This window comes from Rissa tridactyla, chromosome 16, assembly GCF_028500815.1.
Source record: "Rissa tridactyla isolate bRisTri1 chromosome 16, bRisTri1.patW.cur.20221130, whole genome shotgun sequence".
Taxonomy (NCBI): Eukaryota; Metazoa; Chordata; class Aves; order Charadriiformes; family Laridae; genus Rissa; species Rissa tridactyla.
This window is the reverse complement of record NC_071481.1, coordinates 9,098,890-9,115,571: the sequence shown is the minus strand read 5'-3', so window position 1 is coordinate 9,115,571 and position 16,682 is coordinate 9,098,890. Positions and strand designations below refer to the sequence as shown.

General features: G+C 58.5%; 1 protein-coding gene across 4 annotated transcripts in view; it reads right to left on the bottom strand.

Annotated features, from left to right (window-relative positions):
• Positions 1 to 16,040, bottom strand: part of EPHB2 (EPH receptor B2) — a 139,555-nt gene extending 123,515 nt beyond the window's left edge. For all 4 annotated transcript variants that reach the window (XM_054222536.1, XM_054222538.1, XM_054222537.1 and 1 more), the window contains exon 1: positions 15,882 to 16,040. In XM_054222536.1, the coding sequence (XP_054078511.1) occupies positions 15,882 to 15,966 (85 nt within the window). In that variant the 5' untranslated portion in view covers positions 15,967 to 16,040. The remainder of the gene's footprint in view (positions 1 to 15,881) is intronic.
• Between the last annotated feature and the right edge of the window lie 642 nt (positions 16,041 to 16,682).

The window sequence follows — 16,682 nt, the reverse complement described above, 5'->3', positions numbered from 1 at the left end:
GCAGGATGGAGAGGCAGGAAAGAAACCGATGCTGAAGTATCTAATGCTCTTCCAGGCTCGCAGAGCATCTTCAGGTAAAGGATGTGGGATTCACCTCCCTTGGCATTCACCATATGAAAAAATAATGCTTCCACTTAATGTAGTTGTTAATTTTCTACAGATAGTAACGACAGAGAAAAAAAGGCCCCAGAGGACAAGCCAGATGATCTAAAACAGCCATTCCAGGCAGGTGGACTGAATTGCCCTCTGCAGGATGCTCAGGGAGGGGGTTATGCTAACAGCTTACATTATAACCCCCACTTTTGTGCTAGTGATTAAATTCACCAAATCATCTTAAAAGAAAAGTTTGGGGGTGGGGGGTGGGGGCCAAAACCCTTAAAATAAATTAAACTCTGTAGGGAAAAGCACCGGAAAGCCTGGTCTCCTCCAGCAAAGGCACCTCAAGCTGGTGTTGCTCAGCAGATGTAAGCACCAGCCAGGAAAAACTCCAGATGGTCCCAGTGACACGGTAGCAATGATGGGGGACAGCCCCCTGCGCCCGGCTCTGGCACCGCCGCATGGATGCTGTTCCCACCCGACAGACGTTTGTTGCGCATGAAACAACAGGACGGCTTCAGTCTGCTTCCAAGCGGGCAGGTGTCACCAACAGGACTGCCATCACAGCCGGTGACCTCCTTGGGAGCCAGGAGGATTAGGGCTAAGTCTGGGTGTGCAAACGAATGCCAGCTTTGCTCTGCCTTCCCCTCCATTGCTAGGAGACCAGGAGCGTAACCATGGTTTTAAGGTTTACAGGAGAAAGATGACCGTCCTGGGCAGGAGCATCTACAAGGTCCCATCGATGAGCCGCCCCAAGACACAACCGAGGTGTGCACAGACCTGCCTCAAGGACGAGCATTTAGGACAGGGAATGTCCTCAGCAGCCCCCACATCCATCCATTCCCTGCCCCGTGGCTCCCCAGAGGGTGAACGACAAAACTCAGGGCACCCCGAGAAAGTCCTACAGATAGTATTAAACCAGGGGCTCTTCCACACCAGGCATCACAGCTGAAGGTGAAGGTGGTGAAGGTGAGGGTGAAGGTGAGGGTGAAGGTGGGAGCGCACCCCCAATTACAAAGGGACCACTTGGTGCCCAGCCCAAGCTTTAGGATTTTCAACAGCTTTTGGGAACTTGCTCAAGCTGCAGCAGAGACGAGACAGGTCTGAGCTGAGGTGGGAGACGGGAGATTCCCAGGTCCTTGCCCACCCCGAGGTTAGGGAAAACTCTCCAGCACCCCAGCAAACAGGAAATCCATACAGAAGAAGCCCTCGGCAATGGGGAGGGAGCAGCTGCTGTTGTCAGTGCCTTCTGGGCCTGTCGCGGCTGCGTCTTACCCCCTGCCTCCCCAGCCAGATCCTCTGACATCCAACACCGCCGCTGCCAAGCCAGCCCAGTTGGGTTCCCCCACTAATACAAGCAGAAAAGCCATGCTTTGCAGGCTCCTTTAAAGTGGTGCCCTCCCCCCCCAAAAAAAAGACTTAGTCAAAGCAAATGCCAGACCCATTAAGAGCACAGGACCTCACAGCCAACAGAGGAATGCTTGGGCTTGATGGACTGTTTATAGAGTCTTTTATAGGAAGGATGGGTAACCTAATCCCAACTACAACATTTTTTATGCTGCTCTATGAGGGTTCAGCTGTGATTAAACTGTTGGCACAGTCCCATGGCACATAAAACCATGGAGACCAGCAAGTCGCATCCCTGCCGGAGCCCTGCAAATGCAAGCGGCAAAACTATTCCAAGTATTAAAGGCCAGTGAGCCCCGCTGCGGGCCGTCCCCGCTCACACCTCCAACAGGCCTCGCCGTCTTAAGAGACCGAAATAAAAGTGACTCCGTAGTCGATCTCTGGTGAATATTTACTCCTGCTGCAGTCCAGAGCAGGGCAAAGGATAACCACCCCTGCAGGACTCCTTTTGGGTCCCAGAAACTGGATCCCAGAAACTTTTTGGTCCCAGAAACAGGAGATGCAACTGCTCTTGCAAAAAATGTGCTCTCGGCAGTGGGCTTCAGCGTCCTTTTCTCCTAGAAGCAGTCCCAGGACCAGCTCGGGGCCCTCCACCACCCTCCTAAGACATCAGATAAAATCCCACAGCAACGTTTTCTGAGCGGTTAAAATGCTTGATTTTGAGCCAACCTCGCTAAACCGAGATGATCAGAGCTGTGTGTCCCAACTGCCTCTACCAGGCTGCCACTCCATGGCTGGAGCAGGGACTGTGGCCCCCAGCATGGGCAAAGTTCTCCCAGGGAGAGGACGTCCCAACACCTCAGGAAAGCAGCTCAGGCAGACTTTGACCCAGGAGACCATACCCACCTGGGACAAACCACCACCGGGGTGCTCTAAGTTGACTGAGAAGGAAATGAATATTTGGAGTGGGAGAGATTGGAAGAACAGGGACCTCCAAGCCCAGGCTTGGCACAGGGTGGCACCAAACCCACGCTGGAGGACAGCCTTGTGCAGCAAAGCAAAGCCCCCTCCTCCAGACCCTCAGCTTAGCTGGAAAGGGAAAAAGAGTGGGGGAGGGCTGGGGCAGGAACCCCCTCTGCCGCAACGCATCGATGGGACTGTACGTGGGATGTGCATCCTCGGAGCGGGACCGCTCGACGTCACACCAGCAGGGTCTCCCTCGGCGCGGCTGGTGGGTGGGATTTCGTCAGGCAATTTGAACATGATGTTTGTTTCATTTCATTGTTACAGAATTGGAACAAAACCAAGGCTTCTCTTTTTTTTTTTTCTTTTTTTTTTTTTTTTTTTTGGCTTTGTTGACTCATCCATCAATTTGTCTGGTCTCTCTCACGATACTCTCTGGCACGACAGGGCCGCCACACAGCCGTTCCAGGTGGGCTGCCAACGCCCACATTAGCCCATGGCCATGCGCGGTGGCCTCTCAGAGATAAAGCTCCGGGGCACGCTAAGCACAAGAGGCTATCGGTGATTTCAAACCCTTCTTCTGAATCAATCAAAAGGCACCACCACCTCAGAAACCCTGCCTTAATTAAGCACCCTCAGCCGCAGCGGCCAGGAGCGGGACGTGTCCCTCGGCGCACAGCCGGGCTCTTCCTGTGGGATGGGACTTTGCCAGCAGTTTTATTTTAGCCCTGCACGAGAGTCCAGCACATCGCTGCCACCAGAGGGAAGGAGACTCCGCAGCGCTTAGGATGCTGTTACCTGAGCCTGTGCACCCAGGGGGTTCCTCCTTCCAGCACACGTAGCACAGACCCCGATGCACCACACGCCAGGTGATGGGCACCTTGATGGAGACACAAGGAGGTGGGCATGCCACCATGGCTCCATGAGCTGACGGCACCCCCAGGAGACCCGCAGCAGGGGCCAAGCCCTTCTCCACCCCTCTGGCCACCGAGCAATTTGAGACTGGTGGACGACACACCCAGGGCTGACCTCACAAATCCCATTTTCTTCCCTTTTCCCTCTGCAGCCCACACACTGAGGACCTCCCAAACGCACCGTAAAACGCTGGGTCAGCCTTCCAGGGGCTCAGCACCCCCCGGCGGGATCTCAGGCCATATTTAGGCCACCCAAATTACAGGGCAAGACTTCTTGAGGGTGACCTGCCTTGCTTCCCCCGGCACGAAGCCACTTGGGCAGCCCCTGCCACTCTTGTCTGTCGCACCACAGGGATGCGCAGGATCCACCGGTCCCTCCTGTTGGTCCCCAAATGTGCCGCTCCCAAATCTACCAGAGCCACTGGCAATGTCCCCTCCACATCCCTTACTTTTCAGTCCAAAATACAAGCCCCCACCACGCAGCCCCACCTTTTCTTACACAGAGACACAGGGAAACATGGAGCAGCAAAGCAAGGCTGCAGGGCCCAGCCCACAGAGGACGTACTTCACCCTCAGCCCCGCAGATAAGCAGGGATGAGCTTGTGAAATGCTGAGGGATGAAAGCAAACGCCGGGGACGAGTTGGCTCACTCGGCTTTTGGCACGTGCCCATGAGCCGTGTCACACCAGGATGGGGACAGCCACTTGCTCAGCCCCCGAGGGACCAACCTGGATGCACTCCCCAGCAAAGCCTTACTCGCATGGGTCTGCACCTCCTGCCTGTCCCGTGGCTCGCCATAAACCAGCGGAGCCCAGGAGACCCCCCCATCCACCCCTCGACCCAAGGAGGAGCATCAGCAACCTCACGGAGCGGCGCAGGGTTTAACTCAACCCGGGAACAGGGGCCAGACAACAAATGGGAGCAGCTGCCAGTAAATTCAGTGTTTCCAGAGGATCTGTGTTTATCAAAAGCTGTCGCTCTCCAGCCAGAACAGGTGTCAGTCACAGCAAAATCTCGTGGCAGCTATTCAATCTGAAGCCACAAGAGTTTGACATCAGACCCAAAAAAAAAAAAAAAAAAGCATCGTTAGCAACTTCTCCGCTCTCCACCTCACCTGCAGCCTTGGAAAAAGAAAGGTGAAGAGCCAAAAGGAGGAGAAAACCAGGTGTATCAGGCAGTGGCTCCGTGCAGCAGCAGCGTGGCCACCCGAAGCAGGCATCTCCCCATCACTAGACGACGCTCAGAGTGGATCTGCTCCCCCCCGTGACAGAGCCACATCACCAACCGTCGCCCAGCTGCCACGGGGGGACTCAAGGCAGCACCCACCTACCCCGGGATGGCTCTGCCACGCACCCGCGCTGGCCTCATCCCACCCACAGACTCGCTGGCTGCCTGCTGCCTGCAGATTGACACCGAGCACAACACCGAGCAGACCCTGCGCTGTCTGTTCAACACTTCCCACTAGCCAGACACCGACCCCTACTAATGCTGCCAACATCCTAATTAGCACCTTTCCCGTGCCTGCCCTGCTCCCAACTGCTCTGCATCTGTCCGAGGATTCTCTTTGAGGTTCCCCAAAGGTAGAGCTGTCGAACCAGGACGAGTCCCGGAGGTGCTGGGCACCCCTTCCCCTCCAGAGCAGCTGGCACAGCCTGCTCCTCCAGCCCACCCCAGCGCCCCGCTGCGCTACTGCGCGGCTGCTGTCAAGGGATTTCCACACGGTATCACGCACGCTCCTGTGTTCATCCTTTCCGAGCCACCAGAGCGGTGCTAACGTGCACCAAAGACAGAAGAAGCCCAGGAGGGTCCTTGTTACACAGGGGCTATCTGGCCCTCCACGCGGTGGGTAAGAGGAGCGAGGCTTTGTCCCGGTTTTGGCATGGACAGGGCGGCTCCAGCCTCTGCCCGGGGAAGGCATTTGCCCGTGGTGGGGCTGCTCCGCTCTGCCTGCCCCAGTCCACCTCCATGCTGCCACAGCATCGCACCCGTGCCAGGCAGGAGCGAGTTCAGAGGGGCAGACACCTCCGTCCCACCACCCGGCACGCTCCAGCACCGGGCAATTAACACCCCGCCACCAGCCATTCCCCACGTCCAGGCATTGGCCGCTCTCTGCTCCCCAGGGAAAGAACAAAAACCCATCAGCGGCCCCCTCTCCTTGCCGGAGCTGCGCCCGTTTCTACGCCAGAGCAGCGCGGAGACCACGTGCCTGCTCGCATTTAGCACGCAGGTGCTCTCCCGCAGCCTGCGTGCCGGGGCATGCGTACAAAGGCCGGGGACGAGCACACACAAACCCGGCGCTCAGTCACCTGCACGGGCGCTCCGCAAGCAGGAGGTGGTGGGGATCCCGCAGGAGAGATCCGCAGGAAATGCTTTCCCCAAAGCTGGCACGCCGCGGTTAACTCTCCACAGCCTGGCCAGCCCCCTCCCTGCAAGGAAAGCACTCCAGCCAGCCCATACACCTTGTTTCATTTCATCCGCGCTGCCCCCGGTTCATGCGTTTCCCCTGCTCGCTTTGTCCCCTGATACCAGACGGGCTTAAAAGTAAAACAAGGCAAAGATTTATTAAGTGAGGCTCACCGTAAAGGTTTCCGAGTTGCAGTGGCAGAGCCTGGAAACAGGATTACAAGCAAAGCAAATCATGAAACGCGACCGTAACCTCTGCACGGCGAGATGTGACCCCTCACGTGCTCCAGCCCATCTCGCACCCAAGCATGTGGCGTGCACCGGCCGGGGCGGCTGCCTGGTCAGCGCGCAGCCGCTCGTCACCACATAAACCTCTCTGTGATGGTCCAGGGCTTCTTCAACATCCCCTCTGCTGCACCCACCTCGTTGAGCTGGCCCGATCCTGATCTTCAGCAGGCTTGATAGAATCACAGAATGGTTCGAGTTGGAAGACACCTTTAAAGGCCATCTAATCCAACGTCCCCTGCCATGAGCAGGGACACCTTCAACTAGGTCAGGTTGCTCAGAGCCCCGTCCAACCTGGCCTGGAACGTTTCCAGGGACGGGGCACCCACAACCCCTCTGGGCAACCTGGGCCAGTGTCTCATCACCCTCATCGTAAAGAATTTCTTGCTTATATCTAGTTTAAATCTTCCCTCTTTAATTTGAAGCCATTGTCCCTTGTCCTATTGCTACAGGCCCTGCTAAAAAGTCTGTCCCCATCTTTCCTGTAGCCCCCTTCAGGGACTGAAAGGCCACACTATAAGGTCTCCGCGGAGCCTTCTCTTCTCCAGGCTGAACCCCCCCAGCTCTCTCAGCCTGTCCTCACAGCAGAGGGGCTCCAGCCCTCCCAGCATCTCCGGGGCCTCCTCTGGCCCCGCTCCAACAGCTCCGTGTCCTTCTGCTGTTGGTGCCCCGGAGCTGGAGGCAGCACTGCAGGGGGGTCTCACAGAGCAGAGCAGAGGGGCAGAATACCACCCTTGCCCCGTGGGGGATGCAGCCCAGGCTGCAGGGGCTTTCTGGGCTGCCAGCGCACATTGCCAGGTTGCGTTCAGCTTTTCACCCACCACTACCCCCAAGTCCTTCTCAGCAGGGCTGCTCAACAAGGCCGTACAAAAAGCTGAGCTTGCAAGAAAGAGATGCGTCTCATGAGAGAAAGGCTTGAAGCCAAACTCCAGGAGGCACCACCTCGTCCATACCCGGGGAGAATGAGCTGTAGAGTCACCGGAGCCAGTGGCAGGGAAGGATGCTGCCAGCTCGCTCCAGGAGCTCCTTCCACTCTTCTCCACTCTATCCAGGAGCACCAGCCATGGCCACCAGCCCATGCCTGGAGGGAGGGGAGAAAAGTGGATGCACGCAGATACGGGTCCTGGTAGGACACACACACACACACACCAGTCTCTTGGGTGAAAGCAACCACACACCTGGAGGCATCTGAACAGCCTGGTCCTGCCCAGTTTGTCCTCAGACAAACCTGCCCAGCCCTGTAGTCTCAGTGAGCAACCCAAGCCAAAGCACTTGGGTTCGGTGGTCACCCCACATGAATGAGTGGCCTCCTGGGAGGCTCAAAAAAGCAGGATCTCCTCTGGAGACTGAAGAGCATCCAAGGGCTCCCTGTCCCCTGCTCCACGACAGAGTGCTCCAATCGTTCCTTCCTTGCCCTGAGAGACTCCGGGATGGGAAGAACCTGCACTGCCACACCACAGTGCATGTGATGCTTCTCATCAACAGCCTCCCACAACTCCCGTGCACCAGGGCTGCGGAAGATGGAGATGCCTTCTCTCTCCTGCATTCCTCTACTGAAGATCTTTGGGCTCACAGAAGGTCTGGACAGTGGGTCCAGAGGGTCCAGCCCCTGTTTGACCCTCCTCGCCCTCCCTGGCTCTCCTCCTCCCCTGCCTCGCAGCAGCAGAGCAGCATTCCACCAGCCCTCCAAACAAGGGTCCCTGCAAGCCACGGCGAGGACGTGCAAACAGAGCTCACTACACTCCGGCAGGGTCCCCTGCAATCTGGGGACATGTTTTGGGAGCTGGGATGACACTTCCCACAGAGCAGGGCTCACTTCAGCCCACTGCCAGGCAGACGGACCCCCAAATAAGCCCAGCCCGGCTGGGCACCGGCCAGCGAGCTGCTCGGCGTGGGATAGCCCTCACCTGGGATATGGTCTGTCCCTCGGTCCGCTGCGGACCAGGTGTCCCCATGACCCCCAAAGCCTGGGTGGGAGCAGAGGGGAACAGAGCCCTTTGCGGCCAGCCCGACTGGGCCTCCCCCTCCTCTCCCATGCCGGGGGCTCGGCAGCCAGACGCAGGCTGCCCAGGAGCCCGGCCGCGGAGCCCATTGTTCCCTTTGTCTGGCCTTTTGAGCACGAGCCTGCGCGGCTCAAGGCATCCCCTCCACCGCAGGGACGTTCACACGCTCGGCCGCCCTCGCCACCCTCCGACCCGCTCCGTCGGCGGCCGAGGGGCCGAGCACCTCCCCTAAACCCAGGCTTCGCCCCCCCCAGATGAATCTGGGGCTGAGGGCAGCCCCTCGCCTCCCCCAGCTCCATCCAGATGCTCTCGCCCTCCGAAACGCCGAAGAGGGCAAAGGTGAGCGCCCACGGGCATTTTCCAGGGAACCGTACCCTTGCCTGGCCACCCTGCCAAAATCAAGAGCCTGCGTAAGACTGGGAAGGCATTCCCACACTCGGAGGGTCCACCGTCACAGCCAAGGCGATGAGCACCCAGAGTGACGGGGACCCCTCCCGGCGCTTTGTCTCGGGAGCTGCAGATGGTCTTGAAAGCCAAGATGGGAGCTGGGGGGCGATGGGGAACCCACTGAGCATGGGCATCCAGCATCGGAGCCTGGAGAAGATGCCTTTCCCATTGCGGCAGACCTCAAAGACCGCATCCGCCACAGGAAGCTGAGCCAAAGGGATTCCTGGTTTCCCTCCCACCTCCAGCAGCGTATCGGGGGGATGCTCAGGGAGGAGGCGTGGAAAACACCCCACTTTTCAGCATCAGGGGCTTCCTGGTGCCCCCGGCACCCAGGATGGGCAGGGGTGGGCTTCACCCCACCCAACGCGCTCTTGCCTCCACCCTCCATCGCTTCTGGTTTTAAACCTGCTGCTTGAGAACTTGAGCGGGTGAAAAAATACAGAACAATGAATCACCACCCCTTCATCACCCTCTTCTTCACACCTCCCACGGCCCGATGCACCTCTGTGACCCCCCCAAGCTGCATCTTTCCTGACCCCCCCACCCCGTCCCTGTACCTCTCCTGTACAAGCATCTTCACCCTCCTTTCCCAGCCTTTCCCAGTTCTGAGTTGATGCTTTCAAAGAGCCATCCACAATGACTTTGAGATCTCTTTCTTAAAATGCTAATAAGTAATTTAAAGACTGCCAGTGTGCATGCATGGGTTTAGGGTAATTTTTTCCATGTGAATCCCTTTTCATTCATCACTGACTACTTTTAATCTGCCACTTTATAGCCTGGTTATCCAGTGTCATGAGATCCTTTTACATTATTTTAAAGACAACTGTTGTTTTTATCGTCCTGAATAATTTTGTATAATCTGCAAACTTTCTCGCCTTTTGAGTTCCCACCCCTTTCTAACGCGTTTAGAAATACGTCGCACAGCACAAGCCTCACGCTGACCCCCGTCCAGTGGGAAAACTGACTCTTTGTTTCCCCCTCTTTAAGCAGATTTTAATGCGTAAGAGAGCCCTTCCTCTAAAATTAACTGGAGTCGCCCGGATCACCCAGGGAGCTCATCTTAAAGGATGCTTGTCCCGTTTGCTCTGGCTCCAATATTTGTTTTACCAATTTATTCTAAAATATAAGCTCTTCTGACATCACTTGATGGCAGTCTCTCGGCCCTGCCCTGGGAAGGAAAGCTCCTTGGCAGGACTCCTCTTGGCCCCGGCCCTTTGGGGGGACACCGAAGTTGTTCCTCATCTCACCAAGTGCTCCATCCTGGCCGGTTTTAACCTCCCGATTCTCATTCATTTTGGGGGAGGGAGCTGGGGGGGGATAATTCATTTCTTCTCACAAGTTATTTTTCCAGCTCCTCTCAGGCTGCCATATATGGTTTTGCGTTCACCACGCCACCGTTTCTGATTTTTTTTTCTATTTTCCCCTTTTAGACACCACTTCCACTTTCTGAAGAACATCTTTTTACCTCTGGTGACCTCCTCCTTCAATTTGCCATTTAATCAAGATTTATTTTCTTTTTTAAAACTCCTACATTAAACGGCTGTGTGCATTTATCCTGAGCCTTAATATCATTTCCCAGATCATGTGCAAGTATTTCGCTATTTTAGCTGCTTTAGCTTAAAGGAGCTTTGGCCAGCTCCTTCATTTTGCCTGATTTACAAAACGTTACTAGGTAGTATTTTTAAGCGCTGGTCATTTTACAGACGGACTGCCTCTAGGACAGGTAAGGTGTAAAGAACGTCATTTATTAGACCAACCGATAAAGCTTCACCAACTTCTGGAGCTCGCCAGCCCCTTCTCGTGCCCGCCGGGAGACTGGACCCGCTCCCCCACGCCTTGCACCACATTTGGCGTGATGCTCAGGTCTACATCACGAGATCCTCCTCTCGTGGGCTCTCCGAAGAGCCGTGATCATTCGCAGTCACTAACTGGAATTCCTGAATAATGCCCCTTTGCGATGTTTATAGATGCAAGGACCATCCGCAGTCATAGCTGTGTTTTCTGTCCTCGTGGCCCGTTTCATCTCCCTTAACGCTTGGCAATCGGTGCCACGAGCCGGGTCAGAGGGGCAGCAGAGACCTAACGCCGCTCCCCCCATCCCCCAGCATGGAAATTCAGAGAGGGGCAGAGGGCACGGCATGATCCTCACTTACTCCTTCACCTCCATCCCGCTTGGCTCAGGGAGGGGGCAACGCACCCCTGTGCCGCACCCTGGCACAAACTGCCATCCATCCAGCACGTCCCCAGGTCACCTGATACCGATATAAAGTCGGTGTCGATATATCCCTACACACACCCCCGCGGCACCTCTCCTTCCTTGCACCCTCCCGGCCCCTGGGGGGTCCCTACCCACCTCCAGGATCCCCAGCGCTACTCCCTCATGCTCCCTCCATCCCTGGGTACCAGCCAGGGCAGAGCCCCCTCCCGAACCGCCCCCCCCGGGCGCTGCCTCTCCCTTGCGCCCGCACCGCACGTCAGCACCTTATCGCGGGAGGCCCCGTCCTTACCCCCTTATCTAACGGCTGAACTTTTGCCTCCCAGCATCCCCCCACTCCCCCCATCCCCACGCGCTCCAACGGGCAGCCGCGCTTCTCTCCGGCGTCTCTGCAAACCAGAAGCCAGGTTTGGGAGGGACTGCAAACCAGGGTGGGAGCCGACTCCCCCGATGGGGGTCGTTCTCCGTAAAAAAAAGGACTTTGCGTGGGATGGGAACCCCGGACAGACCCAGGCACAAGCACCCATCTCAGAGGGGTCGGTCTATCGGGAGCGGGCGCGTGTTGGGGCAGGAGCGGTGGGCTCAGACTCTGGTTTATCACCACTCCCGGCTGCGCTCACACAAAAGCGCTCAGGCCTGGGGAGGTATCCCAGCATCCAGCATTTACCCGGCTCCCCAGGCAGGTTTTGCAGCCCCACTGGTGCCCACCCCTCTTTACAGCCAGCTCAGGTATGTGTACACAAAGGGCCGCTGACTAGTGCGGGCAGATCCTCAGCCCATCTGCAACAAGGACCACTGCTCCCATCCCTGGGAGACAGCCCCCAAACTCCTCAGCAGCAACCCCAAGGAACGGCCACATCCCCTTTGCACCCCCGGATCCCTCTGTAGGGTGTCCCGAGGAGCTGGGGGACATCGGTGACCACGCCAGCCCCGAGCCCTCGTCCCCTACAGCCCTGTCCCCTTGGCATCTCCCTCCAGCATCCGCTCCCTCGGCTCTTCTCACCCAGAAAAGCTGGAAATACAGCAGGGACTGGGAGCAACTGCTTGCTCCCAACCAGGAAAACCAGAGGAGCAGAGCTGCAACGGCAGCTACACGTTTAAAGCGGGCACCCATTTGGTCTCCAAAAGGAGTTTTCTCCCCCAGTAATGCAAAGAGCAGGCAGGTGCAAGGAATGCACCTCATCAAAAATTAACCCCGGGAAGAGGGCCGGGAAGGGGAGGCAGTGGCAGTGCGGCGAGCAGCACGGGACCGACCCGAAAACACAGTCTCTGCTCCACGCCTCAGGCCCATTTGTCATAAAATTTTTTTCCAGCCTGGACTCAGGGCAGCGTTTTGAAGATCTGAAGTTGAAACACGCCGGATGGACTGGCTTCTTGACAGATCCTATGTTTTTCCCCGGACCTGCTGCTCTGCCGCATCCCATGCCTCTGGAGCGTGCTGGGCTCGCGGGGATGCTCCTGCAGCTCCTACGGTCCTGGCACACCCCGGGCACATGCCACCTTCCTGGAGCACCGAAGTCAAAGAAACTGCCCTGGTGTGACCCGTAACCCTGAAGAGATGGCACGTGTACAAGAGAGGTGACCATATCCTAACAATAAAATGCGTTATAGCACACATAAAATACAATATGCGGGATATTATGTACACGTATGCAACGTAATAAATGCATAATGTATATTGTGTACGTTACAATACATTAGGACCACAAAGGTCCTGTCTCCAGCTTGCTCGGAGGGTGGGCATGGGTGCTGGTGTCCACCACCTCAGCCACGGCGTGCCCCGGGGATGCCCGCCCCAGGAGACGATACAGCCCTCCCGCCGCAGCATCCCCATCCCAGCCCAAGGCCGGGCTCAGGAACAGGACCGCTCGGCACCGAAGGATGCTCATCCCCGAGTCCCCTCGCCCGCCTGTGATGCTGCTTCCCAGCAAAACTCATGCCGGTTGATCCTCCCTCGCCCATCAGAGCCCACCGCTGCCTCCACGCTGCCTGCTCCCCGCCTGCCTGCACCCTTGCAGATATTATGGCCATCTCATTCCTCCTTTCGCATTTTTTGGCACACGGCTGGCTTTCCTCCAGCCCTCGGGAAACTTGCCAGCGCCACAAGGTTTATGAAAAGTTAACTCCAAGGGGGTGAAGAGCGCCTCCGGGGGTTTCCCCCCCCCATGCGAGTTAGCTGCGCTGCTGATTTTAAAATACCTAAGTGCCCTTCCCAGCTCCCCCCAAAAACACCTCGGAAGTATCAGTACTCCAGATACGCGTGCAGAGTACGCCAGCAGGAATACAAAGAGGAGCCGTTAGTGATAGCGGCACTGTTACCAACCGGTGTGGGATCCAGACCCTTCCAGGACTCCTTTGTTCTTGACTTTCTGGTTGGTTTTTTTTTTTTTTTTGAAAAAAACACACAAAAAGAAACTTTCCTTTTATAAGCCTGAACTTTCTCAGCTGCAGATACGTTACCTTGCAACTGCCTTAACAACTGTACGCAATTCCTAACCTCTGCTTTATGTACATTGTCATCCGCCTCCCTGTTTTCCATATTGATTTATGTTTTACGTTCTTTTCACATTTCCTTTTAACAGAGCTGGTTTTAACCAAACGGCCCTTCCTCCCGAGCCCAAGACACGCATTCTGCTGGCCAGTGAGTAATCAACTTCCAATTTTCATACACACTCCTGTTTATATTTCCTTCCCTATCGGCTTTGTTTCTAATTAAGGTTTGTTAAATGCAAGTGAATATATAGCGTACAGAGAAATATAAAGCATGTAGATAAATAAACACCCCACACACACGCGCACTGACTAAGACTGCGCTTTCAACCACGGATCCCAAAGCACTTTGTCATGTTCATTAACAAAACCTCGCGGCTCCCTTGGGAAAGACGCTTGTATTATTTTACGCCTTGTAATTAGGAAAACTGAGGCACAGAGGAGACAAGTGAAATTACCGGCATTACAGAAAAGCTCCGTAGCAGAGATGAAAACAGGACTCAAGAGGCAGGACCCCCGGGCAAATAACCAGAACACGGTATTTCCCTTAACGGGCTTTTTTTGCCCCCATTTTGGCCCTGGGAATTTGCCCGGGCTGGTGATGGCAGCGTGGGGGACATCGCCACCGCGGAGGTGGCCTGTGGCCGGGGGGATGTGCTGGGGTCCAGCCACTGTCGGCAGTTGGGTCAGTCTGGCCACACCAAGGGGCCCAGAGCACCCGGAGAGGCAGACGGCGTCCAAGCATCCCCGGGAGCCCCGGAAGAGGCAGCTCCCGAAGAGGAGGAAGGAGCGGAGACGCGCCCAGGGAGCTGCGTCCCACACGCTTTTGCCTCGCCAGCTCTCCAGAAGCCTTTGCAAGGCTGGGACACGGTAGCTGGCTGCCGCACGCTGCAAGCCACCATCACCATGCACGTACACAAGGCAGGTGGCACCTGCAGGGGTGTGGGGGGGACGCCGACAAACCCAAATCACCGCGTTCAGCCGCAGATGGGGACGGTCGCTGGAAGCACGGTGCAGGGCCCCATTGACCACGTCCGCGGGAGCACCTCCATCCATGGTGGAGCACACCTTACAGCGATCATCTCAGGCAGGTGAAACCCCCGGCTGTCATGTGCCGCCCCTTTGTCCCCAGATACATATTCCCAATCCCTTGGGATGAGCCCAGGCGCTCATGCATCCAGTCCCTGCTACTCCTGCCATGGCGGTGGGAAGGCCACCCACATCTCCAAGCAAGCGCACAAGAGCCGCAGGAGCTGGTCACCGACCCCTGGGCATCGCCCAGCAGCTCCTCCGGGCATGCAGGAAGGGCAAGGCGGGGCGGAGGTGTCACCCCGTCCCCGCACAAGGCGCCTGGTTCCCTCCCCGGCCGCAGTCAGCGCTGGCGGCTCTGCACGGCCAAGCCCGCTCGGGCCCCGCCGGCCAAGCTCGAACCCCGCTCTAAGTGTCAGCGCTGCCGGCGGATCAGGGCAGACATCCCACGTGGACACGTACGCTCCCACAAACACGCTCATCACCCCACCTCCCCCCCCCATAATTAAAAACATACTGGGCTCATTTGAATAGCATAGCTGGCTAGCGCTCTCCACTGCAACGTAAATAGTCCTATTTATGCCAAGCTCCCATATTGTAAATATCACGATGTATAGCTGGCCAACCCATGAGTCATCTCCCAAAACTCCAACTTAATAAATGGTGCCTCATCCATGTTCCAGACAAACACCGTCCGTGCAGCTCCCACCGCCCGGCGCCTCCACGCCCAAGGCCAGCGGCGGCCGCCCAGCCAGGCCCAGCGAAGCTGGGGGGACAGCAGGGCCACCAAACCCCTGGCCAGCTCGCACGCAGCCCTCCCGCGATGAGCAGACACCCGTGGACCGCGCTGCAGGGGAATGAGCCGGTTTTCAGCCTGACACCTTGCTCTCACCCCTGCCCAGCCCGGTTCTCCGGCGCTTCCCGGGGCACCCATGCAGCGGGAGGGCGGGAGGCAGGGAGGCATGGCTGAGATGGGCTCGGGAGCGCGAAGACGCGTCCTCCCTTGCCCAGACCCCACCACCCGGCTCCCGCCCAGCCCCTTCCCCGCGCACCCACCACCCCGCAGGAGCTCCCCACCTGCCGCCTGGCTCTGCTTTGTCTGAGCACCGGGGGAACTCGGCGGGGAGCCCAGCTCCTCCCGGGGACGCCGGGAAAGCCACGCCGCCAACGGGGAGCCGGCCATGAGCTCCAGGATGCCGGCAAGGCCTTGTCGAGGTGCACCCCAAAGGCTCTCCCAGGCGGCAGCGGCGGGCACGGCGTGGCAAAGCCCGGGCATCCCTAGGAGAGAGGCTCCGTGGTACCCAACCAGCACCCGGGGACCTGCTGCGGGGGCGCGGGGGTGCCGGGGAGGGATGCCCACCTTGGCGAAGGGATGGCGGAGAGAAGGGCAACGCAGCGATGGGGAGGGTCTGGGGACGGGGAGTGGGACTGGGACGGACACACACACACACACACACACGAGGGGCCCCCAGCTCTGCACCGGGCTCCGGCGGCAACACCTCCAGGTGGGGCAGCACTTCCCCAAAAACTTCGCCTCCCCTCCAGCGCTGTGGCGGGGGTAAGGGGGGGAGAGGGGCGGAGGACAAAGTGCCACCCCCCCAACAAAAAAAAAAAAAAAAAATAGGAAAAAACACCCGCCGGGAAGCACACCCTGCCCCAGAAGGGCCCCCGCCCCGCCGCCCCCCTTACCTTCCACGGCGGCGAGCAGGGGCAGGAGGGCGAGGGGCAGGCAGCAGAGCCACAGCGGCCCCATGGTGCGCGCCGGGCCGGGCATCAGAGGCGGCGCGGCCGGCGCTCCATGGAGGCGGCGGGGCGAGCGGCGGAGCGCGGACCGAGCCCCTCGCTGGGGCCGCCGCCGGCGCGGGCACGGCCGCGGGCACGGAGCGCACCGCCGGCCCCGCCGCCGCGGCCGGGCCGAGCCACCGCCGCCGCCGCGCGGGGGAGCGCCCCGCGCCGCCCGCCCCGCCCCGGGGCGCCGCGCTGCCGGCGGGGGCGGCGGGCGGCGGGCGGCGGCGGCGGCGGGCGGCGGCGGGGCGGGGGGCGGCGGGGGGCCGGCGGCGCGGCGGGGGGGCGGCGGGGCGGGCGGCGGGCGGCGGCTCCCCCCCGCCCGCCGATGGTTTCTCCCGGAGCTGTCGATCATCCAAGAGAAAGCCGTGATTTCAGCCCAAATCTGCCTCGGCGGGGCTGACGCCGCGCCGCAAAAAAAAAAAAAAAAAAAAAAAAAAAAAAAAAAAAAAAAGAAAAAAAAAGCCGGGGAAACGGGACGGGGAGGAGGGTTTCCCGGAGGGATGCCCCCGCCTCCGCCCGTCCCACCTCCCGCAGCCCCGCTCCGGCCCGCCGGCCCCGGGCTGAGCATCCCGCCGTGCCCCCGCCGCGGGGGGGGGGGCGGCGCAGGGGAATGTGCTGGCTGCGGGCAGGGCCCGGCAGGAGAAGGGGACGCGTCCGGCGGGGCAAAAATCACCAAAAAAAAAAGGAGTTGGCAAAATCCGT